The 19,809-nt window shown below is 35.6% G+C and overlaps 1 protein-coding gene and 1 long non-coding RNA gene across 4 annotated transcripts; both read right to left on the reverse strand.

Moving 5' to 3' along the window:
- Positions 1–6,460: 6,460 nt before the first annotated feature.
- gpr83 (G protein-coupled receptor 83) lies at positions 6,461–11,945 on the reverse strand. The gene is made up of 4 exons (XM_084115698.1): positions 11,496–11,945; positions 8,559–8,684; positions 8,280–8,413; positions 6,461–7,067 (listed from the first exon to the last, which is right to left on the reverse strand). The coding sequence occupies exons 1-4, from the start codon at positions 11,811–11,813 to the stop codon at positions 6,590–6,592; spliced, it is 1,056 nt and encodes a 351-aa protein (XP_083971824.1). The 5' UTR covers positions 11,814–11,945; the 3' UTR covers positions 6,461–6,589.
- Positions 11,946–12,950: 1,005 nt separating this feature from the next.
- Positions 12,951–19,325, reverse strand: LOC311083025. 3 transcript variants are annotated; one of them, XR_014606194.1, is made up of 6 exons: positions 18,250–19,325; positions 18,004–18,068; positions 17,677–17,732; positions 17,244–17,284; positions 16,697–16,807; positions 12,951–14,434 (listed from the first exon to the last, which is right to left on the reverse strand). It is a non-coding gene; the product is annotated as an uncharacterized lncRNA (long non-coding RNA). The 3 variants fall into 3 exon arrangements; XR_014606195.1 differs by lacking the exon at positions 12,951–14,434 and having other exon boundaries at positions 16,486–16,807; positions 17,244–17,324; positions 18,250–19,324; XR_014606196.1 differs by lacking the exon at positions 12,951–14,434 and having other exon boundaries at positions 16,486–16,807; positions 18,250–19,323.
- Positions 19,326–19,809: the final 484 nt, after the last annotated feature.

The following is a 19,809-nucleotide window of genomic DNA, read 5'->3' on the forward strand; positions in this document are numbered from 1 at the left end:
CGAATAAACGAGCTGGTTTTCATTTCTCGTTATTCCATTCCAAACAGGAAATGAAATGAACAAAAAGTACACGGACCCTTCTTAAACCTTTAGGTGTGTATGTGTGTGTCCCGAATAAATAATGATAATAAAAAAAGGAATAAAGTTCAAAAGTCGGACTGTAAAGCGAATGAGCAAATAAAATTTGTCTAATCCAGTAATTAATTTTTTCTATTTTTGATCTGAGCACAATCAGAAAATCAGAAAACCCGTCGTTATTCGTTTTTTTCATTTTAGTTCAGGAAATAAATAATGGAAAAACAAGTTGTTTTTCATCTTTTTATTTTTGGTTTTAATAAAATAAAAATAAAAACGACTGAACGAATGATCCACGGACGGTGACGGACCCATCATATTCCGCGATTATAGGCCTACAGTATAAGAGTATTTGTATCCATTGGCCTACTTTGTGTAGCTGGCCCGCCATCTACTGGCTAAAAAAAATATTGGCCCGCGTCCAAAGTTACTTGCCGACCCCTGCCCTACATCTTCCCCAGCTCCACCTGTATAGATCTGCTAAAGGGGTGATTCGCACATGCTTGTACAGCAGCAGCATGTGGTGTGTGTATTGGCAGTGGCAACTTCCATCCCAGCTAACACAAATACGTGACTGTTACGTAACTGCAACGTAATCTGGTGACCAAACTTTCGTCGTGGCGACGTAATTAGTTACGTCGTGGCAACCGGAAAAGTGAAATTCCCAGATACGTTGCTACAACGTAACTTTGTCAGCAGGTAACGGCGACGTCGTGGCAACGTTGTGGATCGACAGTCATGTGTTGGTAACCAGTTGGTCATTTTAGTTTTTAATAATATGGGCGGACATGCAGTGGTCTAATTTAACTTGTCCTCATTGGCCCAAAACTATTTTAGAGACTTTTTCAACGACATATGAACGATATACAGACTCAAAATTTGGTTAATTCAGTTCATTTACTATAGAACAAAGCACAAACAGCAAAAACAGTATGCAAACAGGTTATACATTTAAATGAACAAGATTTTCCTCAAAAGCTTGAACATCAAACTACTCCTACACGTCTTCATTTTGGTGGCCCTAATAACAAAGCAAGAATAAGAAAAGAAAAATGCAAGAAAAAAGAACAGTTGAGTGTTTTCCCATTTAACATTTAAATACACAAAGCAATTAGCACTGAAAGATAGAATCTGTAAGCAGACAGTTTTGTTTAAAAATCGCTCGTATATTTTTCTAAGCATTGTCACAAAGTTATGTTGTGGCAAGTGCATTATTTCCTTTTAAAATAATTTGATAACTTAATGACATGTATCACTATATTCTATAAAACCTTAGTTTGAAATCATTTTTTTTTTTTGTACATTTAATAATACATATTTTGTTTTTCTTCTTCTGAAGTCATAATTACATTTTTTTTTTTTTTTAACTAGGAAACTAGGCCTATTTATGATTATTCCTGAAGGCAGCATTAAACTCCTAAAATGTCAGGTGATGGTGCAACTGTCCGAACAAATAAACAGATTAAGAAAACAATTTAAAATGGTGTCTTAATAATAACAAAATAAAAACTATGCCATCATTTTAGGTTTGAAGCCTTTCATATAATTGTTTTTTATAAATATCAGTAGTTTTAAAGCTGTTGAGATAATTGAGAAACTTTTGTCTGGCCATTTGTATATTCTCAAATGTTATTATGAATTTACAATGTAATAACAGTAAACATGATAATGCATCATCCAGAGGAGCCTAACTGATCTCTTTGGCAGAGTGAAAAAGTTTGTGGAGCTCTTTCAAATACTGATAAAAACTGCTAATTTCAAGTATGGGTAGGTTGGTGGTACACTTTCCATGTCAGGTGGTACAACTACAATACATAATATTTTTGCTGTACCACCTGACATAAAAACTTAAATTAGTTTAAACACTTTAAAATATCATTTAACATCTGAAAATTGTTTAAACACATTGTCTTCAAGAGTGTTGATGTCATTAGAAGTCTTCCCAAGTGAGGCTGGATCCGAACTGGAGCTGCTGTAATCTCTGGAAAAATATGCTGAGCATCCTGAGATGGAAACAAGGAGACAACAGGATAAAGATTAGCATTGCTGCTGTTCATATTATTTCAGGCAAAAGATGGTCATGTGCACTTCTTACTATTTCATCACATATAGTGCAAGATTATGAGATGTGTTAAAGGGATAGTTCACTTTGAAATTAAGTTTTGGTATGTTTTAGCTTACCTCAAGGGCATCCAAGATGTAGGTGTCTTTTTTTCAGCAGTAGTTTCAATTTTGATATTTTTAGGTCAAACCGTTCTTGTCTGTCAGTCATATAATGCAGGTCTATGGTTACTGTCTCAAAGAGCATGCACAGAGTCCAAATTAAAACAATTCCCCGTCGTCCAACTTAAACAATTCCCCATCGTAAGTACACATTGATGGCCTAAGACACGAAACAAGCGGTTTGTGTGAGAAAACAAACAGTATTTATATCGTTGTTACCTCTTGAACACAGCCGCGTCCAAGTGATCTGAGGGCACGGGCGGGTATAGATATATACAATAGATGTCGCCTTGGCTACTGCAGTTCATTGGAACGAAACCGTAGCCAAGGCGACATCTAGTGTATATATTCGTGTATAAAGTGTATAAAGCGGAGTTCTGCCGCTTTGTCAGTTGCAGTCAGTGGGGCGGTCGGTGACGCGCCGTTTCCATGGCAACTCATCTCCGCTCCAGTGTTTGAGGGCGACTCGAAGGTTCACGCGCACGCCCATTAAAACGTCAAAGCCACGCAACATTTACAAACATAAACATCTAGAATTATAACCTTACTTGAATAAAATGAACGTATTTCAAATGTACAGTACGGAATACTAAACAAACAATTGAAACAAATAAAATATTTCATAGAAATGCAGTCTGATAAGATGGTAATGAAATTACGGGCCCGTGACGTTGCAGTTCCGTTGCCAGTAAGTCATGAAATTACCAAGTTATTACGAATAGAGTACGTATCTGGAACGTAGTTGGTTATCTTATAACCTTAGGAGGACGTACTGACGACGTTGTGGTTAGTATGATGGTAATGAAATTACGGTCCTGTAACGTTGCAGTTCCGTTGCCAGTAAGTCATGAAATTACCAAGTTATTACGAATAGAGTACGTATCTGGAACGTAGTTGGTTATCTTATAACATTAGGAGGACGTACTGACGACGTTGTGGTTTGGTAATATGATGGCAATGAAATTCCGAGCATACGACGTTGTAGTTACGTTGTCAGTTGGTAAGTCATGAAATGACCAAAAAGTAGGCCTACGAATAAATTACGTAACTGCGACGTCGTGTGTTAGCTGGGATACTTGCTCTGCAGCAGCAGCAGTTATAATCAATAGTGTCAGCAATAAAAGCAGCAGCAGTGTATATTCATTACCATGCCAAACTCTCAGAGAGTTGTCATGACAGAACTATTATAATGTTAAATACATTAACTGCAATCTCAAAATGATTAATTAACAGAAGTTATTTCTTCACCACCAGCACATAACGTCATTAATGTTGAACTAACGTGGTTCAAACGCTAGAGGTATTTTTAAATGCAACCCGATCACACTAAATGCGTCTCTATAACACGCATTGTGTTTATCGTGCAATTTATAGGCTACGCCAAAATGAGTTTGTACGTGCATATTATACGCATGGGTAGGATTTGTCGTGTGTGGGGTGCGTGTGTTACACGCAATAAAGTGCGTATCAAATGCACGCGAAAACTGCGTATCATATGCACGTAAAAACTCATTTTCGCGTATAAATTGCACGACAAACACAATGCGTGTGACCTAATATGGTTAACATAAAAATCTTGTCTATAGATTAAAAACGTTCACTAACTTTTTACCCAAACCGTTATACTGTTATGTTTCTCTGGTTATTTAGCATACTTGAATAAGATCTGTTTTGATCAAAGATGGCCCATGTAGAAGGCGCAATGTCCCTGGTCATTCACTAGCAACTAATTGTTACAGTACCATTTTCCAATTTTAAGTAGCCTACCCTGAAAAAAATTTAAAAAAAGCGAAAGCACATGAATCACGTAATCCCAATATGAACTTTATAACATGTTATAACGTCTATTATAACGTTATAACATCTATTTTATAAATGTACATGGTTGCAAACAAAATTTTGCATGAATCAAATTTCTTTCTATAATAATTAGCTAATTTTAATAAGATTTGAACAACAACATTTTGAGGATTTAGTATGATTAGCACTCCTAGTGAGTTACACCATCTCCTTCACAAATATTTGATTAATACTGTAACAACTGCATGTGCAAATAGTGCATAGTCAAACACTTACTAAAATATATTTTCAGAAGATATCACCACTTTGAGAACAGAGTAAAAAAAGCTTTTATAGATTATCCCACAATTGACAAAATATATTTTAGTTTGCAGCTCTTGTTACAAAAATAGAAACATCTCCAAGACCACCTGATGTATAACATTTTTAATAGTTTATTTATTTAAATTACAAGCAAACATAACATTTTTGGGTTATTAACATTTTTCATATTTGAAATATATACATTGAATTCACAGGCACAGAGGAAACAGGCACAGGCTTAACATTTTACATTATCACCTCATAAAGTGTCACCCATATCGTTTCAATTAGTATTTCATTTAAGACCTATAACGGCTTCACAACTATAGAAATTACAACAATTAATTATTGCAGAACTATGAAAAATCCAAATAGACATTTATATCTACACACGGTGTGGACAAACACCCTCACACGCACTAACGTCACACAAGATCAAATAGCAACATAGGGATTTATTTTATGCATTAAAATAACTGTGCAACAATACATTCAGTTCTTCTGTGGCTGGATTTAATGGTATGTGTAAAATCCTCTTTTTGCAGCAGTTCAAAGCAAAACACCCACCCACTGGGCAAAAGTATCCTATAAGGATGATACAATACAACAGTCACCTCGGTGTTAGCTTGGTTTAAACAGTTGGCTCCCTTGACAAATCTCTACGCATACTAAATGTGCTTTTAGTGTATTTTTTACAATCCTATCACACCATGTCCAGTGCAAATAATTTCCCCCAATTTCCCCAAGCTGGGGCCACTGGAGCAGCCACTGGGTTAAGTGCCTTGCTTAAGGGCACAGTATCTGCAGTAATCGAGCCAGTTACCTTCTAATCATCACCTCCATTACTGTAGCTGTAGCATAGTATTACTGTAGACCTACATTAAAGTCAGGTCCAAGTAGGTAAATTATATTTGATTTATAGGTTTTGTTCACTAAGGATTTTTTTTATTCTTTGCATATGCACAAGAAAAGCCCCAGAGAGAGTTTTTGTACAATTTCAAGACTTGGTCCATTGCATGTCATAAGCGGCAAAAAATACTGACAATAATTAACACTGTCAGATAAAGGCTACTGGTCAAAGTGGTCACATTAAACTGCACCAGTTATTCACACTCGCTGCTAGAGCAATGGGAGTTCAGTTCATACATACTTAATGGCGCAATAATAATTCAGCAAGGTGTGAATGAAAGCTCAGCCCAGAGACCTGGCCAACCTATTATTTTTTACAGTAAATACTAACACAGGTAGCATTATAAAAATATAATTGTTGTCATATATTTACATTTTATTTATTAAGATCAGATTGCTCAGATTGGGTATTCTGGGTTCGGGCAAAAATTCCGAGCTTGGAGCCCTCCCCTGGACAGCACGCCAAATACGCATAATCTTTACTCTGTTTAATTTGATGTAAGTGTGAACTCGTGAAAAGCCCCTTTAAATCCTACCAAAGGTAGAAATACACTGTATGACTTCTGCCCCAGTTTACAGTCTGGACAAGTCGAAGCTTGTAGTCAGAAGTCACAAGTCAAGACAATCAGCAGATTTTGGACAGTTGGAGTTGACAGATTTCACAGAAAATCACGTAGTGTATGATGTGCACAGACTCCAAATTTTTCAGCTTCAGTCTACGATCCCATCCATTAGTAGAAAATCAAACAAGTTTGATATTTTGAGCCAATTTTAGAACATGTTTTTTATTTGTCATGTATCTCCTAGCAACAAGACGCATGTTTCTGAGAGAGTTTGTTGTGTTCAGAATAAATTCAAAGTCTATTAGTGTGTGATCCTCAGTTGTGTATGATGCCCAGTTTTTCAGCAAGTGTATGATGTCAACGTCTTAAAATCTGTTCTGATTTTAAAAGTCATGTAGTGTGTTCCACTATGCAGTTTATTTGTTTTTCTAGCTGTTAGGTATACTTTTTTTCGTGAAAAATGGAACAGGGTTTCTATTTAACATCTTATACTTCCTGTATTTATGTCATCTCTTCCATGCAACACAGTTTTTTCGAAAGAGATGTTTTCAATAAGATGGAGAGGACTAAATGACAGCCGTGGGTGAGATAAAAATGATATAAACCGCATCACCAGGATGGGAGACTGTTATACTGCTATCATATGCAAATATGTGTTTATAAAAATTCTGAAATTCTAAAAGAGAAAATAGAATGGTGAAATCTTGGGTGCTTCCTTAGGATTGCTGGATGGCATTGCCCTTGACAATACGGCCAATTAGAGGCAGGGCTCTGAGTTCCGCACGGAAGCTGTGATTGAGCCAACAGTATATAAAGGGGTTATAGCAGGTAGAGCTCATGGCCAACCAGTGGAAAGTAAAGTACAAGGCATTATTAGCCTGGATCATTTTACTTGACAGCAGCACAACGTAACAGTTTAGAGGAAACCAGCAGACTGCAAACACAGCCACCACTGCGATCAGCATTTTCAAAGTCGTCTTCTTCCTCCTGCGATGAGCGGCCGATTGAGCCAGTGTGACATCACCGACGGCATTCCGGAACCAAACCTTCTTGGCCACCACGAGGTACGATAAGGAAATAATCGCTAAAGGCAACACGTAGAGGAGGACAAAGGAGGCAAGATCCAGATATTTCCAGAAGAGATCGGAGGGATGAGGGAAGCTGGGCAGACATACCATCCGTACTCTGTTATTGCTAAAAGAGTCAAGAAGAGAAATCTTTTAAATGGATAGTTCACTCACAAAATGAAAATTCTATCATCAATTACTCGCCCTCATTTTCTGCAAAACCCAAAAGATTTTGGTTAATCTTCTAAAAAGCCTGGTTTCTCCTAAGTTTTTTTCTTTTTTTTTTCTCCATCCTGTCACCTGATGAAGTTACAGTTCCTTGCAACTGTAGTCTTTGGCTTGCTTAGTTGGGGACACTTAATATTCAGACACTCAATATTCATTGACTTGACTGCACTGAACAAATTTGTATTGTATATATAAATATATATATAAAGCGCTATATAAATAAAGGTGACTTGACTTAAAACACTGAGAGGTTTTTGTCCGAAGTCTTGTGAAGAGATATGATCACTTTATGTGATTAACAGATTTAATTTAGGCTTTTATTTACATCTAAACATTGATCAACATAAATAAACAAGGCACACTGGTAAACATGGAAGCTCAAACATACGTGTGTGATGCACAAGGACAAAGGGTTTGTTCTAGCATATGAAATAGCACAAGCTTCTGTGTTTGTCTGATGTGCGCTATGGATTAAACAGCTTGATTTATATGGATTCGTTTTACGAAGCCTTTGTGACTCGACCTTTCAGATCTTTTAAATTTTGGTTACCTGGACATTCAATGGAGGGAAAGAAACCTCTCAGGTTTCGTTAAATATATCTTAATTTGTGTTTCGAAGTTTAACCAAAGTCTTATGGGTTTGAAATGACATGAGAGTGAGTAAATGATGTCAGAATTTTCATTTTTGGGTGAACTATCCTTTTAACATCACACTATTGTTAATGAAGAAAAGCCTATTATTTTTTCATTGTTTTAAGCAATTTCATGTAAAATAATTAATTAACCATGATAAACTAAATTGCATTTTTCAAGCTCATAACTAGAACTCATACAGTAGTACAATCAAGGATGACAGATTAAATACAATGAGAGGCTTCACTGGGCAAAAAACGTATCTCTCTGAAGCACTTATCTCTCTATTCAGGCATGACTTTGAATGCAGCTTTTTAATATTTTTTAATTTAACGGTGATTTCTTGTGGCCCTGCACTGCAAAAATGTTTTCACTATGACATTATAACATTATTATTATTTCATCTAATTAAATTGTCACAAAGTCATTTTTACTTGATTTTCAAAATAAATAAGAAAGAATAAGAGAAAATTCATACATAAATTCAAAGCGCAGCAGTTTCTGGTAGATGGCATGAGGTAGAGAGAAGCAGGACCCCATCAGCCAGATAACACCGATCCAGGCTACGCCCTGAAGCCGAGACATCCGCTGTTTCATTGGATGCATCACCACCTGATGGACAGCAACAATCCCCAATCATGACTGCACATTGGTATTCACTGATTTACTAAGTTTTGATAAGAGGTGTGAAAAAGCTATTCACTCTAAAGGTTTCATTGATAATATTTTACAAAAGGCTGTTTGTGAGAACATTTACCTGGTGTCTATCAATGGCGATGGCAACCAGTGTAAGAACAGAGACATGGACAGAACAATACTGTGCAAAGCGGCTCACATGGCACATCACTTTCCCGAACACCCATGTACTGTAAACAAACCGAACCTGAGAGAACAAGTAAAGTGGCCTTGGATCCAGATACATGTAAGGATTAAAAAGCATGCATGCACATGTTAACCCCCACCCAATCACAGAGAGATGAATCATGCACATTCTCTAGTCTTTGCTAAACAATTAACAATGTTATAGAGACAACACACCAAAACTCTAGAGGAATTATGCAGCATTATCCTACTCTTTTGCAAACGCTCTGTTTTGTTTGGAGACACCACCACCTAACACCAGTACATAATTAAACTGCTTCAGCTATTAATTGGCTCAGTGACAAGATGTCCAAGAAGATAACAGTGAGAAATCTTTTATAAATCCTGTTTTAAACCCATGTGTCAAGTTCTTAAACATCCTTATTCATGTTGGATATATAATTTTAAGAACATTATTAGGGGCCAAGCCCCGAAGGGGCTATGGCACCTATTGTATCTGTTAGTTTTCTTATTATTATTATTATTATTATTCTTCTTCCTCCTCTTGAAGTCTATGGCAGCCCTATGAACCATACATAGGAAAATGATGAAATTTGGCACACTTGTAGTGATGGTAATGAAAAGTAATTGTAGCAATTTTTGAGTCTCTAGGTCCAACTCTATAGCGCCACCAGCAGTTCAAAAATTCAACATTGAAATGGTTATAACTTTTGAACCCTTTGATCTAGAAAAATGAAACTTAGTACACCTGATTCATCTCATCATGCTGATTAGAACCAATATCTTACATTAAGACTCCGCCCATTACAGTAGTGGCCATTTTGAAAAGTACAGTATGCAGTTTTTTTGCTACTCCTCCTTCAAAATTGGTCTAATTTTGTCCAAACATGTACTCAAATGATCTTCGGACTGAGCCGCATAAAAGTACTGTCCCCGATTTTTTTTATTCTTCTCTGATCAAAAGTTATGACGTCGCAAACTTAACGAGGTCGACCCAAAATTGGTTCAGAAGCTATAGCTCGGCCAAACTTTGATCAATCGAAACGAAAATTGGTACACTTCATCGGAAGCATGATCTGAGGTTCCATGCCAAAGTTGGGAACAGCGCCACCTACGGGTCATGAGATATGGAAAATGCATATTTTGGCCAATAACTTATGAACAGTTTGTCAGAAAATTATAAACTTGGTGTCTATCGATTCCTTGGGTCATGACAAATCCGTGGATATCGATTTTGCCATGATGGGATGTACCACGTGTCCGCCATTTTGAATGATGTCATAATTTGCAATATCTTTTAAACTATTTGAAATTTCTTCACCAAATTTGGTATGGATCATCATTAGCATGGCCCGAAGGTACATGAGAAGTTTGATCACAGCGCCACCTAGTGTTCCAGAGATATCATTGTTTTTTGAAAAAACACTTATAACTTTTGCCAACATTGCTTGAAATTTGATTTCTTTATGTCAATATATTCCTTGGCTTATGCCGATTTCAACGATATCTCATATGTTATTTTTCAACAATGTGACTGGCCGCCATATTGGAGCGAATGTAAAACAGTTTTTTCGCTACTCCTCCTTCAAAATTGGTCTAATTTTGTCCAAATATGTACTCAAATGATCTTCGGACTGAGCCACATAAAAGTACTGTCCCCGATTTTTTTGCTCTACTGGAAAAAAAAAGTTATGATGTCGCAAACTTAACGAGGTCGACCCATAATTGGTTCAGAGGCTGTAACTTGTGAACAGTTTGTCACAAAATCATAAAATTGGTGTCTATCGATTCCTTGCGTCATGTCGAATCTGAGGATATCTATTTTGCCAGCATTGGATGTACCACATCATAAGCTATATTAGCATTAAGTTAGCTTAGCATGCTAATCTCGTTAACATGATTTTGTGTGCTCATTCACACACTGAAGCCTCTCCTCTGCAGCTTTGTAAAACATGTCCTCTGGGTGGCGCAAGTGGTTCAACCATGCGTCATGAATCCCGAACCATTGTGGTCGTGGGTTCGAGACCAGTGTGGGGCGACTTTGAAATTGTGTATAAAATAATAATTTAAATTCCTTCCGGCTCTGCACTGCTGTTGGTGCTTAAATGCTAGCTGTGCTGCTGTAATTGATGTGCTTACTGTGCTTGATGTACATTAAATTTCTGATGTTTTGCTCTTCTGGCTCCGCATTGCGCTACAGCGGCTGTTGCTTGCTCTGCCTTGCAGGGCTTGGCCCCGTATTGCTGCTTGCAGCTATATTTGTTTGTTTGTTTTTACAAATATTATGACTTAATGTGTCTAAAAATGTCAAGTGCTGTAAGAATAAAGTATTACATAGCCTACTTAATAATTATTCACGAGTGTACAACAAACATTTTCAAAAATATTTTTTTAATTTATTTTTAAAGTAATTAATATCAACTCAAAAAGACAAAAAACTGTCAAAAAGGTGTAATATTTAATTGTTTTCTTGTCACATGATAAATAATGGCTTTTGTTGGTAAGCCCACACATAGATTTGGCAGAAATATATTAAGAAAAAATAATAAATAACCAGCTTAGGCTATAGGCTACTAAGATTTCAAGAATTTCAGCCTTTATATTTTCCAATCTAAGGACAGTTACACATTCAATTTATGTTTTCTTTTTTGAGCGAATTGTAGCCTATTGTTTAATGCATTTTGAGCTAAATTCAAGATTAGGACTATGAGCAATTGACCTGTAACAAATTTGTCTAGATTTTGAACTGCATAAAAAGGAACGAGTAGCCTAATAATTGTATTTTAAAAAAATAAAAAAAATAAAAAATATCAAGATAGCCCATTGTTTTCTTAGCCTATTAAGTGAATAAGTGAAACTCGTGTAAACTTACCAGTGTAAAAGGCGTGTTGAGGAGAGTTATAAGGATGTCAGCAATGGCTAAATTCATGATGAACAAACTTTTCACTGAATGCATTCTTTTATTCTTAATAACAACGTGACAAACCACCACGTTTCCGAAAAGCGAGATGACGATAATAACGGAATATGAGACGATGAGAAGCGCTCTAATCGTCGGTCTGTGAGATTCAGACTCGTAATTCGCTGCTTTCTCGTACATCGCGTCCAAAGAGAAATTAAAAAACGTGGAGAAATTCTGAAAGATATAAAACTGCGAGAATACATCCAAGGAGGTGTTTCTGAATGTCATCGTAACGAGATTATTCGGAGCAGGTGCTGTGTCAAAAACACCAAAGCGCAGTTCTGAGTCACTTTTGGACACAGTTCGGTGATGGTTGAGTCAGCCTGCTGCGAGTCAAACGCTGCGCGAGCGTCAAGTGAAGCGGATTGGATGAAAGCCAGGGTTAGTGATGCGTCTCAATCCCTGGCATGATTCTAATCACAGTCTCACTTCACAGACTCACACACATACATACACCATCACCACTTCTCAGTAGTAGCCTATGCGCCTCACTGAAGAAGGTCACTTTTAATTGAATTGAAACCCTCAATAAACCCATACATCAAAAGGGGCTTTTAAAATTAATTTAAACGTATCCAAAAGAGAAATCAATTTAAGGGCTTTCTTATTTTTTAACACATTTTAAAGATTTGCACAAGAGATTAACCATCCACTGATTAAAGTTGGGTTTAGATTTAAACCATCTGCATTTATGAATGAAAAACTTTCCAAAACATTACAAGAAATTAATAACAAAATCACACTCTTTGTTTTCCAGACATACACCAAACCTATATTAACCACACCGTGGGGGTAGGTGGGAGTTCAATCCTCCTAGATCTTAACCAATTCTGCTCCTCAATCCAAAAGGGTTGCACCATATCACAACAAAAGAAAATGTTCTCTATTTTTAATATTTGTTTCACAAAAAACACAATTATCAAAATTAAATTTCAATCTTAAAAATTGATTAGTAGGAAAAATCTAATTTAAAAATTTGAAGTTCACCTCCTTTAATGGCTCGTCCCTGGCCCTGTCCCAAATGGCACACTCCGGACTTGTGGACTTCCTCAGAGTCCACACTTTGGTGACGTCATGTAGTGCAGACCTATAGGGCCCTTGGCGCGAGTCCACGAGGGCGCATTGAGAGGTATTTTTGGGACAGACTCGATCGGCACGCCGGAAATAACGGCCTGGTTGTTGTTGGACAGGAGAAATCACATTTTTGCGCAACGACGTCTTATCTGCATGTCAACTACACATCCTAATTTTACAGTTCTATATTTTGATATTGTGCATATCACCTGGGCATTAAACAATAGATAAATCATGCTTATTTAAATGATGTATACAGTTGTACATAATAATAGGCTACATAATCCCAGCTAACAATTTAACGTTCTGGGAACGTTCTGGGAACGTTAGTTTTTGGTTCCCAGAACGTTCCCAGAACGTTCCCAAGAACGTTCCCTATTGGTTAGCCAGGAAAGTTTTCTTTACGTTAATAGAACGTTCCCTATAGGTTAGGGGAACGTTCCCGGAACGTTGCCGAAAGGTTCCCAGAACGTTCCCGAAAGGTTCCCGCAAGGTTCTCGTAACGTTCCCGGAAGGTTAGGGGAACGTTCCCGGAACGTTGCCGAAAGGTTCCCAGAACGTTCCCGGAAGGTTCTCGGAACGTTCTCCTAACGTCTACACATCCTGATATGCCTGTACACAAATTATAGGTCTACAAACAACATATTCTACATTGTTTATTGTTCAAACACTTAAGAATCCTATGAATATATTATTACAATAAATTGAATTTACAGAAACTATCATTAATAAGTAAATCAATCAGTTTGTATTAAATAAATAAATCAGCACACAATCCATGTTTTTGTTGATTCATTGTTTAATTATCAACCTAAAATAAGTCATTAAAAACAGCGTTAGCAAAATGTATTCAGGAACAGTAATTTACATTTAATATTTTAAACATGAAAATATTTCAATAAATAAAACTGCACAAACATTTTAATTAAAACTATCTTTTTGCAAACTGTAGCCTATAACTTTGGCTATAAAGTTGAAAAAGTATTCATTTATATACAATATACATGAATGTGCCAATCTTCACTCCGCTCAAAACATTTAAACTCCCAACACCATCTGCAAATTTAACAAGAAAATAAAAAGACAACGCGTTACATGGACACACAATCCCATGCCAAAATTCAAGCCCTGTAATGGCATTAATATTCATCTGGAGCAAATGAAAAGAGTGAGGTGGGATTGTGGATCACAATTGGGATCACAAGCTGTAGGAGATATGAGCACGAGCGCTGCTGGTATCATGTATTTATTCAGATATTTCAGCATCAATGTGTATAGAAAAATGTATATATTTCAAAACACTACATTGCATTTATTTATATTGCACTATTTATTATTTCAGACTACAAATCAAAAAAGGAATGTTTTATATAGGGGTAAGGATACCCATTAAGCCTCTCTCTCTGAAGTCAAATAAAAAACAGAGAAAATAATATTTAAGTCTAGTGAACTCTGACCTGCGAATTCGCTCTACCTTTTATGTATAAGTCTCACCTCCAATGAAGAATTTGAAAACCTGTAACTGCTGTGTTGTTTATGAGAAAGAAAGTGAAAAAAAGTTTGAAACTGCTATCAATTTTTTTTTTTTAATCTCTGTGACTTTACACCTACAAATTCCACTGTCACAGGTGCTCAGTTTTGCTATAATGAAACCCTCACAGAACATGGTAATAATCAGCCATCCATGCAAAAGCAAAGGTCGGTGTAGTTTACAGGTGCATCTGTCCAGGCCAACATCTGATGCCTTGATGCCTTCCGCTGGGATCCCAGAAAACCTGAAATAAAAAAAATAGTACAGTTCAAAATCTATCATACATACATCTCATCTGGTATCACAAATTATCATTCCAGGTTCACTTTAAGATATGCTCAATATCAGGGCTGCACAATATTGAAAAATGTAGAGTTTATTTAGAGATATCAGCCGTATGGTTTAGTGCATGCGCTAACGGCTCCAGGTTTGTATCTGGTAAATTACCCCACTAATAATGCCCAGAATGGTACCAAACTACTAGAGTAGTACAAATAGGTTCTGTACTCATAAAACGAGGCATTGGAAAGTTTGTAAGTACATCAGGAGTTTATTTAACCCTAAAACCGTAATCTGGACAAATGTGGGCAAAATAATTTGTATTAATTTTTAAAAAATACTTTCCTTAATCTGAGCGGTACGAGACTTGGCTACTTTTCCTAAGTTTGCCACCTGAACACACACAAAAAAAATTGACTCGATTCAAGAATGTTAAATGGGTGAAAAAAAAAAACTCCTTAATCCCGTATTTGGGTCAAAAATGGGCACCCATAGGAATGAATGGGAAAAACTGTAATTCAGAGCTTTTTTTTTTTTTTTGTCAAAAAAAAATCATTAGATCCAACACAATGCATATCATACATACACACAAATGAAGGGGTGATCCTGTACAACAATCTCATTGTGGCAAACACTCACACACACATACACACACACACACAAACACACACAAACACACAAACACACACACAAAGCAAGCATTCAATGAGCCAATAACAGAGCTGTTTTTTTTTTTTTTTAATAAAAAGTCACTCACACATAAAAACAAAGAATTGAATGAGCCAATGACTGAATTTTAATTTTATTTTCTAAAATCACCTGTGCACACGCACACACAAACACACACATGCGCACAAGTGCATGAACACATTATAACTATGATTATTGTTTGTTCTTACCTGTTTATTCTTACCTAACACTTACTTTTTTGAGTTATTATTGTTTATTCTTACCTGTTTGGTACCAATTCGTTTTTTGAGTTATTGAAATTTGATGTTTTTGTGTAAAATAAATGATAAATGATCAACTACTTTGTATTTTCCTTATAGCGTCATATTTGATGGGTCATATTTGTCTAAGCATATTTTGGTATCTTTGTACAGTCTCACCTAACAAAGATATATATTATATATATTATTACAATTTTAACTCGTGATAAAGTCAAAAACTTGGTGGTTAAATTCATAATAACAGTGTTTTATAGAGTTATAGAGCCTACATGCAGCCCTTTAGTAGAGCCATCTAGTGGCTATTGATATTATTTATTTATTTATTTATTTTTGTTAATTTTATACCAACAGAAGACACCAGGTGTCACTAAAGTAATTTATTCTTTCCAGTTTTGTACCAATACATTTTTTTTTTAATTTTTTTTTATGTGTTTTGTTTAAAATATAGAATAAATGGTCTACTACTTATTTGTCATATTTGGTCATATCTGTCTAAGCATATTTTGCATTTTTGTATTGTCTCACCAAACACAGATATATATATATATATTAAATTACAGTTCTAACTTGTGATAAAGTCAAAAACTTACATTTATTATAACAGTTTTATAGAGTTCAGCCTATATGCAGCCATTGAGTACTAAAGCCATATTTACTATTGAAATAATTGAGATTATTGCTTTTTTTGTAAATTTTATACCAACATAAGACACCAGATGTCACAAAAGTCACCTCATTTTTTAAGTTTTAGCTATCTGAATTTAATGAAATGAAGTTTTTTACTGAAGTTAAAAAAATATTAAATATAACATAAAAATAAGCATATTTTAAATAAAAAATATGGTATTATTAATTTAAATAAATTCAAAAATACCTCACAAATAAAAAAAAACACCATAAATTGATAGTTTTTATTTTATCGAAGATAGTGATATATCATTTATTTAAAAAAAATTGTTGGATCACACCTGAGACCCCCGTGCCCACATTTGTCCACAATTACAGGATTAAGGGCTGTAAAGTGAATACGGTTTGAGGGTTAAATAACACTTGCCTGACGGCGAATGCTACTGCTGATGTTGACGTCACTTTATGAGTACAGAACCTATTTGTACTACTCATTTTCCCCGACATAGAGCAGACCGGCACACAACAAAAACTGCTGTTCGGATGTTCCCTTTTCTGATATTTTAGCCTTCGTGACATTTTAATTAAAACAGAAGTAAGAATTTTAGTGTAATAAGCAAAAATTAACAGTAAACTCAGAGATCACCTACCGCTGCAGATGTGTACGGAAGTGAAAAGCGGAAATGCTTAGACCTCTTTCCGGTTCGACCGCTGGGCGCTCCGCATAACCTCTATTGGGGGGATTTTGTAGAGGAGTGAACCTGCATAGAAAATTACAATAGATAACAAGCATAGATTAATACAATAGAAGAAAAACACAGTTGAAATAAGCAGTGCATTATGTTTTTCAGTTAAATCTAACTTATCAGGTACAGAAATTGATTTATCAAAATGTAAAATAAGTCTTCAGTGTAAAAATAAAATAACTATAAAATTAATGTATCTTTGCTAAAGCTACAAGTCATTTTCTCTTTTGATGTTTGATCACCATTGGCGACACAAACAGCTGCGGGTACGTTAGGCTGCTGTCCCTTTAAGACGAATGCGCAGAACTAATATAAATGACACGCATCCGTTTTCTTTCTGTTTAAAACACAAGACAAGAGGAAACTCGCCATTTTGACTTCATTTTGCGTGCACGTGTCTGTTTAAGCTAAAAAAAAAAAGTGAAAGAGAACTGAATTCGGCTAAACTCACCTTCTTCATCTACTGACTGTGGATGGCATCAAGGTCTTGTCCTGAAGAATACAGGGCCAAACAATAGGGATTTTATCTCATCTGGTAACAAGAGCAAAGCCATAACTTTAAGAACTCTAATGATATATTTACCCCCTGATATTGCATTGGGGATATCAATTCAAACATTTTTCAAGGCTAAGAGTATGAGCCACAGCTGCCCAAGATATCTAGGGGTTGCAAATTAGTCATGGCTATAAACCTGTATGCATGGCATCTACTTTGTATTTTTTATAAAGCAATGTTCTATGCATTTGTCCCTGTCAAATAAACATTAAATAAATAAATCTGTGAAAAATAACTGCCTAAAGTTGTCGACCCCCTGAACCGCATTTAAAAGTACAAAGAATTTCAGTATTGATCAATAAAAAAAATAAAAAAAATACATAAATACCTTTGAGTTGGACAGTATGTTGTCAGTCTCATTGGCCAACATAATTCAAAACAGACCTAAAGAAATAAAATAAAATATAGTAATCATCAGGATATCATGTTATCATAATAGTTAAATGAATTATTATAACTATGACCATTATAATATTGTATTAGTCGCCTATTATTTAGCTGATTATTTAGCTTACAGGCTTCTCAAGGACAATCTCACTGAAAAAACTTGGGGTTAATGATTTTAAAATGTGAGACTTATTTCAAAAGCATAAATCTTACAGACCCCAAACCTTTGGACAGCAGTGCACTGCATGTTTGAGGTGGTTTTGCTTACTAGTCATATGGTTCATAGAGATTTTCTTGGACAGGGAGTGCAGCAGGCCATCACAGCATGATGATCTAGGAACATAACATGCTGTTTGTCACAGAGCCAAAAATATTACATGTGATAGGTTTATTACAAGGAACCAAGCTAGAACAGAGGTGAAATGCAGAAAAGATAAATATATACAAATCTTAAGATAATATATTGTGAAATAAATGCATATGGAATTATCATCATGATTAAACAATAACTCACCCCTTGTTGTAGAGTTTTATTTTTTCTCTCGCTATTCTGAAATCACATTTTAGCAATATTGGTAAGTGACGTCACTGATTAAGTTAACAATACAGTGCATTCTTTTAGGTTAGCCTAAATAAATTAGCTTACTTCCCATTGACAAATTACCAGCAAAACTATCAAAAACTGTTATCTACACTAAATATGTGTTTAAAAACCCAAACTTTCATAAATAAGACCTCAACTTAACGTAACTTAGGCCTAACGTTGTCTTTTGAAAACGGTTAGCTAGCGTAGATGCTAACGGACTTTTTCAAAGACATAAAACCATTTCTTTAAAATAAATATTTAACAGAAGCGTGTCAATTACACGTAAGAAATGTGTCAGGGGCGTTTGTGTGTATTATTTGTGAGATTTTGTTGTCTAAACTTACCTGAAAGCAGTGAAACCAACAGCGAGAGACGGGAGTTTTGTTGTTTGTCAGTTGTCGATGACGTTTCCATCTGCTCTCGCGCAGCGCACGTGCTCCAGTGTTTGATCACGCGCATGCGCATTAAAACACTTCAAAGTCATGCAGCATTTAAATAAACATATAGAATTAAAATATAACATAATTTAAAATATCATTAATAAAAAGTTATTGCGAATAGATCTGAACGTTGTTGGTTATCTTATAACCTTAGGGGACCGTACTGACGACGTTGTCAGTTGGTAATCTGCCTGTTAATAGTAGGCTAAGTGATATTAAAATAATAACCTGCAGAGAACGTTCTCAGAACGTTCTCTTTAGGTTATAAAAATAAAACCTAAAACCTGCAAGGAAACGTTCTGGGAAGGTTCTCTTTAGGTTATAAAAATTAAACCTAAAAATAACCTGCAGGGAACGTTCTGGGAAGGTTCTCTTTAGGTTATTAAATAACAACCTGCAGGGAACGTTCCCAGAACGTTCTCTTTAGGTTATAAATTTAAACCTAAAAATAACCTACAGGGAACGTTCTGGGAACGTTCCCTTAAAGTTATAAAAATAGATCCTAAAAATAACCTACAGGGAATGTTCCCAGAACGTTCTCTTTAGGTTATAAATTTAAACCTAAAAATAACCTACAGGGAACGTTCTGGGAACGTTCCCTTAAAGTTATAAAAATAGATCCTAAAAATAACCTACAGGGAATGTTCCCAGAACGTTCTCTTTAGGTTATAAATTTAAACCTAAAAATAACCTACAGGGAACGTTCTGGGAACGTTCCCTTAATGTTATAAACAAAGATCCTAAAAATAACCTACAGGGAACGTTCCCAGAACGTTCTTGTTTGGTTCCCAAAAAAATAACCAAATGGGAACCAAACGGGAACGTTAGGGGAACGTTCTGTGTTTGCTGGGATGTTCCATTTGAACTAAGATTACAATTTTAAAACATAATTTAAACATATTTTTTTCAATTTACAGGTTTCAATATTCATACTATGTTTACATATGACTCAGTAAAGCCCTGACATTCGGTTCTATTTATTTAATGAATCATAATGCGATCGTATTATTAAACGCGCTATTATTATGTTTGAGACATCAACCACTGG

The sequence above is a fragment of the Abramis brama genome (genome assembly GCF_963993115.1).
Source record: "Abramis brama genome assembly, chromosome: 5".
Classification (NCBI taxonomy): domain Eukaryota; kingdom Metazoa; phylum Chordata; class Actinopteri; order Cypriniformes; family Leuciscidae; genus Abramis; species Abramis brama.

Coding starts and splice junctions, on each gene's coding strand:
- gpr83 (XM_084115698.1), bottom strand. CDS start 11,813: ATGACATTCAGAAACACCTCCTTGGATGTATTCTCGCAGTTTTATATC. Junction 8,685..11,495: donor TCAACACGCCTTTTACACTG/GTAAGTTTACAC, acceptor TTGTTCTCTCAG/GTTCGGTTTGTTTACAGTAC. Junction 7,068..8,279: donor CTGCTGCGCTTTGAATTTAT/GTATGAATTTTC, acceptor TGACTCTTTTAG/CAATAACAGAGTACGGATGG.